This window comes from Pseudophryne corroboree (genome assembly GCF_028390025.1).
Source record: "Pseudophryne corroboree isolate aPseCor3 chromosome 3 unlocalized genomic scaffold, aPseCor3.hap2 SUPER_3_unloc_20, whole genome shotgun sequence".
Taxonomy (NCBI): Eukaryota; Metazoa; Chordata; class Amphibia; order Anura; family Myobatrachidae; genus Pseudophryne; species Pseudophryne corroboree.
This window is the reverse complement of record NW_026967509.1, coordinates 442,954-452,466: the sequence shown is the minus strand read 5'-3', so window position 1 is coordinate 452,466 and position 9,513 is coordinate 442,954. Positions and strand designations below refer to the sequence as shown.

The 9,513-nt window shown below is 42.8% G+C and overlaps 1 protein-coding gene across 1 annotated transcript in view; it reads right to left on the bottom strand.

Moving 5' to 3' along the window:
- Nucleotides 1–1,042: 1,042 nt before the first annotated feature.
- LOC134983660 (uncharacterized) overlaps nucleotides 1,043–9,513 on the bottom strand; it is a 211,576-nt gene continuing 203,105 nt past the window's right edge. Inside the window, exon 13 of the mRNA XM_063949327.1 lies at nucleotides 1,043–4,215. Coding sequence (XP_063805397.1) covers nucleotides 1,631–4,215 — 2,585 coding nt within the window. The 3' untranslated portion in view covers nucleotides 1,043–1,630. The remainder of the gene's footprint in view (nucleotides 4,216–9,513) is intronic.

The following is a 9,513-nucleotide window of genomic DNA, read 5'->3' as shown; positions in this document are numbered from 1 at the left end:
ATAGCAACCGGAATGTAGATCTCAAGATACTGCACATCTGGATACCAAGCACTAAGTACTAACCTTACTCCATCCCCTCACATCCTGAATGACTCTATTATTTACAATTAGTTACAATTTAGAATGTAACTGCACTGCGGCCACCCGCCCTGTCTCCCCCTCACTACTGCCACTCGCCGTCTCCTCCCACTACTGCCGTCTCCCCCACTACTACCACCTGCCCTGTCTCCTCCCACTACCCCATCTTCTCACACTACTGCCACCGCCCTGTATCCCCCCACTACGGTCACTTGCCCTGTCTACCCTTCTACTGCCACCACCCTGTCTCCTTCCACTACTGCCACCCACTGTCTCCCTGACACCTTAGCTCTTTTTTGGGACATGATTACCCACATAGACACTGCCTCCAGCAGCCCCTGGTACCGCACTGCAGCCATCCGCCCTGTCTCCCCTGACACCTCAGCGCTGCTTGGAGACAATATTACCTATGTAGACACTGCTCCAGCAGCCCCCACTAATGCAAAGGTGCCGCCTACCCGACATCTCAGCACTGCTTGGGGAATTGATACTGCTAGTTACAGTCCTTCATCTGCAGATGGAACCGAACAGGGCGCTGCTTCTGGTACCTTGGACCCTGGTCATGTAGGGCTGGGAGAGTCAGTAAGATTATGTAATAGAGTCACCATCTTACAGGCAGCCGGTGAAGGGAGCAGAGAATGGGTGTTATGTGGCAGGAACGGGCTGGTTAGGTAACAGCCTGGCTGCTGCATTCTGTACATGCTGTAAGCGGTGCAATTCTTTTGCTGGGAGACCCAGGTAGAGGACATTGCAGTAGTCTATGTGTGATGATACAAATACATGTATGACTGTAGGTAGATCTTCTGAGGGAAATAAGTGCTGGAGTCTGGCTATGTTCCTCAGATGAGGATCTGATTGTGGCTGATATTTGATGTCTAAGCGTGGAAGTCAACTGTTTGAAAAGTTGGTTGGGGGTGTTTTTTCCGGTCTAGTAGATAGGTGTTTGTTTTTTCCTATCTACTAGACCGGAAAAAACACCCCCAACCAACTTTTCAAACAGTTGAATACCCCCCAAGTATCACTCCACCATCCAGGACACCAAGGGGGAAATTTACTAAGATGGGAGTTCTATTTAAGATGGGATGTTGCCCATGGCAACCAATCAGATTCTACTTCTCATTTATCTAGCACCTTATAGAAGATAATACCTGAAATCTGATTGGTTGCTATTGGCAACATCCCATCTTAAATAGAACTCCCATCTTAGTAAATTTACCCCCAAGATTCCGCACATGATCAGCATTTTGTTACTCTGAACCTCCAAGCTTAAGTCTGGTTGGTTTGCAAAGCTGAGCTGTAGCCCTGCCCTTTGTTGGTGAGCTTCTATCAGAAGGACCTGTTGCATGTATATTGCAAAAAGCATAAGAGATAGGACAGAATCTTGAGGAACATTACATGGCAATGATAAGTATACTCAAGAAGATCAAAATGGTTTCTCACCTGAGTGGTCTATTGTGTGCAACAAAAGCTTATTTCTCAGAGTATGGAAATGCCTGTGTGACTTCGCTGATGTGTAACAAGATGTGATTTCTGTGTAAAACATTTCCCGCACTCAGAGCAAGAAAATGGCTTCACACCTGTGTGACTTGTTATGTCTAACCAGATCTGATTTGTGTGCAAAACATTTCCCACACTCAAAACATGGAAATGGCTTCTCACCTGTGTGACTTCTCTGATGTGTAATAAGATCTGATTTCCGTGCAAAATATTTCCCACACTCAGAACATGGAAATGGCCTCTCACCTGTGTGACTTCTCTGATGTTTAACAAGATCTGATTTCCATGCAAAACATTTCCCACACTCAGAGCAAGAAAATGGCTTCTCACCTGTGTGACTTCTGTTATGTCTAACCAGATCTGATTTGTGTGCAAAACATTTCCCGCACTCAGAGCAAGAAAATGTATTCACACCTGTGTGACTTCTGTTATGTCTAACCAGATCTGATTTGTGTGCAAAACATTTCCCGCACTCAGAACATGGAAATGGCTTCTCACTTGTGTGACTTCTCTGATGTATAACAAGAACTGATTTCTGTGCAAAACATTTCCCACACTCAAAACATGGAAATGGCTTCTCACCTGTGTGACTTCTCTGATGTATAACAAGAACTGATTTCCGTGCAAAACATTTCCCACACTTATAACATGGAAATGGCCTCTCACCTGTGTGACTTCTCTGATGTTTAACAAGATCTGATTTCCATGCAAAACATTTCCCACACTCAGAGCAAGAAAATGGCCTCTCACCTGTGTGACTTCTCTGATGTCTAACAAGATCTGATTTACTTAAACAACATTTCCCACACTCAGAGCAAGAAAATTGCTTCTCACCTGTGTGACTTTGCTGATGTCTAACAAGATCTGGTTTGTGTGCAAAACATTTCCCACACTCAGAACATGGAAATGGCTTCTCACCTGTGTGACTTTGCTGATGGGAAACAAGATGTGATTTCCGTGTAAAACATTTCCCACACTCGGAGCATGAAAATGTCTTCTCACCTGTGTGACTTCTTTCATGTTTAGTAAGATTTGATTTGTCTGCAAAACATTTCCCACACTCAGAACATGGAAATGGCTTCTCACCAGTGTGACTTCGCTGATGTGTAATAAGATCTGATTTCCGTGTAAAACATTTCGTACACTCAGAGCAAGAAAACAGATTCTTACCTGTGTGACTCCTCTGATGTATAACAAGATGTGATTTCTGTGTAAAACATTTCCCACACTCAGAGCAAGAAAATGGCTTCTCACCTGTGTGACTTCTGTTATGTCTAACCAGATTTGATTTCCGTGTAAAACATTTCCCACACTCACAGCAAGAAAATGGCTTCACACCTGTGTGACTTCGCTGATGTGTAAAAAGTTGTGATTTCTGTGTAAAACATTTCCCACACTCAGAGCAAGAAAATGGCTTCACACCTGTGTGACTTCTCTGATGTGTAACAAGATGTGATTTACTTAAACAACATTTCCCACACTCAGAGCAAGAAAATTGCTTCTCACCTGTGTGATTTCTCTGATGTGTAACAAGATCTGGTTTGTGTGCAAAACATTTCCCACACTCAGAACATGGAAATGGCTTCTCACCTGTGTGACTTTGCTGATGTGTAACAAGATGTGATTTCCGTGTAAAACATTTCCCACACTCGGAGCATGAAAATGTCTTCTCACCTGTGTGACTTCTTTCATGTTTAGTAAGATTTGATTTGTCTGCAAAACATTTCCCACACTCAGAACATGGAAATGGCTGCTCACCAGTGTGACTTCGCTGATGTGTAATAAGATCTGATTTCCGTGTAAAACATTTCGTACACTCAGAGCAAGAAAACAGATTCTCACCTGTGTGAATTTGCTGATGTGTAACAAGTTGTGATTTCTGTGTAAAACATTTCCCACACTCAGAGCAAGAAAATGGCTTCACACCTGTGTGTCTCCTCTGATGTCTAACAAGATATAGTTTGTGTGCAAAACATTTCCCACACTCAGAACATGGAAACGGCTTCTCACCTGTGTGACTTCGCTGATGTTTAACAAGATCTGATTTGCGTGTAAAACATTTCCCACACTCAGAACATGGAAACGGCTTCTCACCTGTGTAACTTCTCTGATGCATAACAAGATGTGATTTCCGTGCAAAACATGTCCCACACTCAGAACATGTCAGTGGCCTCTCACCTGTGTGACTTCTCTGATGTATAACAAGATGTGATTTGTATGTAAAACATTTCCCACACTCAGAACATGTCAGTGGCCTCTCACCTGTGTGACTTCTCTGATGTATAACAAGATGTGATTTGTATGTAAAACATTTCCCACACTCTGAACATATCAGTGGCCTTCCACCTGCCTTACCTGTGTGTGGGTTAATAGGCTTTGTGTTCTGTGTAAAACATTTGGCATCTATAGAACAGGGAAACACTGTATCTACTGTCAGAGCTGTAACAGATGCACCAATATCAGAGTGATCAGGAGAACACTTCCCAGGATCAGAAGGACCAGCTGATAGAGCTGGATGTATCATTGGGGTAATGGGGTTATCTCCTGGAGAATCCTGTATACTGTCATTATCTTTTATGTCACAATCCGGGGATAACATTAGATGTCCTTCTGAGATATTCCTGCTTGTGTGTCCATCTGCTGGAAATAAAATACATTATGGAAATGTGACATTTTTTGTAACAATATTAATCTTGTAAACAATAGGATAAGACGACTCTCTGGGACACTTAATTGTAAATGTGTGGGTATAATAAAACATAACTTTTAATGAAGGCTTTATAATATTGTGTCTCAATCATTGTGTCCACCCTCCTGAGAACACTCACAATAACAAATATAATATTATAATAAGACTTAGATATACCTCTCTCTTATAAATAACCATGAAACATCAATAGAGATGTAGTCACTCGCCAAGTCCTATGTCAGCACCAATGTAAAACAATAGATGGGGAACATATCGTAGACTCTAGATGAACAATAACATCAGTCATATGAGCTGATAGATCAGAGAAATGTATCCTAACGTTACTCCTGGAAGCATTGGTAAGGTAGCATTCCTTTATGTGTGTGCTCATACGCTGGTAAGCCTGTACATGTGTTACTCACCCTTATATAAGGTATATTGCTACAGCAGAGTAGGTGTGTGGAACAAGGTATTTTACATGCAATACACCATATAATACACTGTAATCATCATCATCTGATAGGTTATAATACACTGTTACACCCCATCATCAGTGTCTTAACTCTATACTCTCCATAGTAATAAGGATGATGTGTGTACAGTAAGTATGATACAGAGAATTACATATCAGAATCTATACAGCTGCAGCCATACTTCTGCTTCTCATACGTGTGCTACTGGCAGCAGTGAACATCTGAGTGAGAGTGCAGGGAAGACAGCAGAGTCTGATGAGAAAGAGATTGGATCTGCCTTTGCAGGGATGTACCACACCTGTCACCCCTGTTAGTATATAAAATAATAAAAAAGAGGGGTGTGGTCCATCCAGGCGTGCTTTATGGAGATCTCCTCACTAAGTGGCTTCTTATCTAACCTACCTGATATCTCTTAGCCGCCGCTGGTACCAAGACCCAATCTATTAGGTCCACCACTCCTACTGCCCTAAAGCCGCTCCCTCCGGGCACCGTTCACTGCCGCAGCCTAGTGACGCCGCTGATGCCACAGGCTGTATTCTGGGGCTAAGTGTGCCCAAGTTTTCCTGCATGCTCCTGACACCTGACTTGAAGGCGCTTTTCGCTCAGTCGGGATCACTTGCTCTCCCACTCACACGGGTGCGCAGATTCCGCTACTGCTGGGGACAGAACGGGCTGCCCATAGTCAGTGGAGCCCGGCGGTGATATTGGGAAGTGAGATGACTGTCATTTTGGATCCTGGTGCCCGGCCATCGCATGCTTTGACTTCTGCCTTCAATAAGGTGTAAAATTGATATAAGCTGCTAAAAAAGTGTTGTGATGGCTGGACCGGGGTCACTACACTAAATTGAGGCATTTGCCTGGAGGTGAAACTACCTTCTATTTATATGGTACCACTATAATCTACTTCCTCTCAGTCTACATGCAGAGCCCAGTATCAAGTATCGTCTGAGTACAGCTCATTACACTCTGATTACAACCTCACAGTATATTATATTGTGGATTTATTCACTGAATATATTTTTCCATTTGTGTCTCTCTGTGCTGAGTACTTCACGTCTGTGATCACGCTGACCTCTAGTGGAATTTCTCGGTCATTACTGTGTTATTTGAGTTGCATTACATCATGTTTACTTGAAATTTTGGCTCGGCTACCCCTGTCATCCCGACTAAGAATGTCATTTTGAACTGTGTCATCTTGATGTAACCTCCTAACAGCGTACTCCTTTTATTTATAGATCGTTTGTATTTTCCTATCTCTGAGAGGTCCGTCTCTTTGTAGCCGGCTTAACATGCCTCCAAAAAAGGTTAAAAGGTACCAAATTGGCCCACCTGTCCATCCCTTTGGTACCTCAAATTCAGGTGGTCCTTCTAAGACCGCTACAACATCATCTGCTTCTTCTTGTCAGACGCACATGAGGCATACTGTGACAAATTACATGGCCCTATGTGGGCAATGCCATTATGTAGTGTTAGGACTGCTGACATCGGAGAAGCCGTGAAGTGACGCAGCAGCTTAAACATGTGTAAACTTATTCTCTGAATTTCTATTACCAGATAGGTTCAGGTATGGTTACAGGTCATTTTTTAGTTTGCTGAAGGGAAATGTAGGGGTGGGATTTGCAACCCCCCCTCTCTGTCTGTTTGTCTGTGACCCCTGCCCCTTTCCAGTACCTGATACATAATTATCTCCAGGAATGATCGAGCATTTACCATTGTTTGTCTGCTTGTGTGCGAGAGGCATTGAATGGGAGCAGTATTTGGAAGGCATGCTGTTCCTTGTAGTACCCATGGGAGATCCTGGGGGTGGCTCCTGGGCAAGTTAGCTCTCTGTCTGGGTGTGTTTTAGTAATAGCCTTTGTCATGAGGCCTACTGTGACAAATTACATGGCACTATGTGGGCACTGCCATTATGTAGTGTTAGGACTGCTGACATCGAAGAAGCCGTGAAGTGACGCAGCAGCTTAAACATGTGTAAACTTATTCTCTGAATTTCTATTACCAGATAGGTTCAGGTATGGTTACAGGTAATTTTTTTGTGTGCTGAAGGGAAATGTAGGGGTGGGATTTGCAACCCCCCCTCTCTGTCTGTCAGACGCACAGCCCAGCTGTAATGGCTGAAAACATCTTAAGACACACTAGATGGTCCTGTTACTCTATGCTCTATACATTCTGTGTTATCTACATTTAAGGACTGAAATAACCTCAGAACTTAACTCTAATATTCAAGCTTTGAGGTCCGGTATCAGTGAGATTGGCACTCGTACAGACTAAGATGAAAGAGATTGTTGCGTCTCACAAAGATCTGATTTCAGCACATGACACCCTTCAGGAAGACCTGGTCTCTATTCGTGATAAAGTCATTGATTTAGAAGACAGGTCTCTGAGAAATAATATCAGAATAATGGGCATGACGGATTCTGTTACAAATTCTGAGCTTTATGATTATGCCACGGTCCTCTATTCAGAAGCTTCCACAGAAGACTCCCAAAGCCCAAACAGACCCCTATCCAAGCACCGAGGGACACTCTGCTCAGGGTCCACTTTTTTCATATTAAAGAACACATTCTACAGGCTGCTTTTTCTTCCTCATCCACAGCCGAGTGTCTGGATAATCTGCAGATATTTCCAGATATTTCTTCTGTGACGCTGGCCAAAAGACGTCTATTCCACCCAAGGAAATGTGCAATACAAATGGGGCTTTCCTACTAAGATTATTGTGATGCGAAATGGCACCTTCACAGTGATACCTTCACCCGAGGATGGCCCTGCTGTTCTGAAAATGTGGGATTTTTCTGTTGACAGTCCTTCATGACACTTTACCTAAACCAATCCCGGATGAGTTGACTTCCGTCTTGAAGCAATATGCTAAGTTGTAAGACTGCAAGAGACACTCAGGGTTTGTTTCCTACTGTAACATGTGCCAACTGGGACTAAGTTACTGGGCATGGATCTATTTTTGGGCCAGATTTATTTATTCTTATTATGGGTTTAAAACGTGTCCGTTTATCTTTATTTCCTGTGCTATTTGAATGCTATATAGTATATGGTCTGATATACTTTCTAGTCTTACGTTTCATAATACCTTTCTAGAATGTTTGGGTGTTCAGGCAAAGCATGACTGATTCGTCTAACATCCTGTTGCCCTTATAACGGTTTTGGTAGCACCTAAATTGAATATCAGACCATGTTCTTGGCCTTTACCTCCTTTGGATATATTGGTTACATTGAGATATGATATTTCTTTGTACAATTGTTACTATGACCACCAGATTTTGCCCTCTTGTATGGCTACTTGAGGTAGTCGGTGGGTTTCCCTTTTAGGCCCGACCGCCACCTTTTTCTACCTTTCTGTCACGGTACCCTAGTGACGGAATCGCTAGCTCCTTTATGGACGCTATTTCTGTTTGTCTTCCATTTTTGTTCCCTATTTTATTTTTTCTGTTATGATAGTTTGAAGTATGCACACGCCCTACAGACTCTATTGGACTTTACACAGATGATCCTAGATGTTTCATACCAAGATCTGATCTCTATCATGGTGACGTTTTTAATTCTTAATGTTAAAGGTCTTAATTCTCCTCATAAGAGACGTCTTGCAATAAAATATTTCACTGACCAGAAGGCGGCGATGGTAGCCATTCAGGAATCACATGTTCCATTGCACTCTGCCCCTCAGTTTACCAATAACTACCCAACATGCTCTATCTCCTGTGGTGTAGCCATCCTTTCTAATAGCTCCTGCCCCATTCACCTGGAAAGCAAGTGGGCGGATTGCAATGGTAGATATTGAATTCTAGTTGGGAAGATTCATTATAAATATGTCACCCTCACTTCTCTCTATGCCCCTCATGCCAGACAGCCCAAATTTCTTAGATATTGTTTTTCAAAAGCTACAAGAAATTGCACTTCTCCTTATGGGAGATGTTACTCTTCTCCAGACCCTCATCTTGATAGATCCTCCACTACTGATGAACAGACCAGTAATGCCGCCCGTTCCTCAGCTTTCTCATGCTCCCTTTATTAGCTGAATCTGACCTCTATAATACTCTGAGAATTAGACATCCAGGTATGCGTGATTATACTTATTACTCTGCTGTACACAGGTCATATTAGAGAATAGACCTTATTCTAGGTCATTACAATTGATCCCTTACATTGATATATTTCAATATGGGGTGATAGTGTGACGACACAGCCGGCGCATCGTGTTGCACAGTGGTGAAATACATGCAGTTACTTTCCTAGCCCTGGTCCTAACCATGGACTCCACTAATTGCCATTATGTTATTAGTCATATGCTAGGCAATATTGTATTGTATTGTGTTATTATATTGTAGTTATGTTTTATCTGTTATATTAGGAATATGCAGGTTATTTGGTTATACTGTCTGCAATGTGTGTGATTGTATGCCAGAGTGTTAGTAACATAGTATCAGGTCATTGTAATGTAAGTCCCCTAGCTATACAATCAGATGTGATTAGGAGGAGTAGGTTCAGTAGTAAACAGTTTCTGTATGGAGCTGCAGGTAATCTGATCCTATACACCCCACTGTGTACAGGAGCCCAGACACCTCATCTCCAGTCCTCTGTGACCTCCTCACTGACCAGCTTGTGTGATGAAAAGACAGGGGAGGCAAGAGGAGTAGGCTCTTCTGAGGTGAGATCTGGCCAGAATGTCAGAGAGTGTGGAGTTCTTGACCCGAGAGGAATGAGGTGTATTGCTTCTGATAGCTACTGGTAGGATAGCGCTTCCAGTGTGCTGAGGCCTACAAGCAT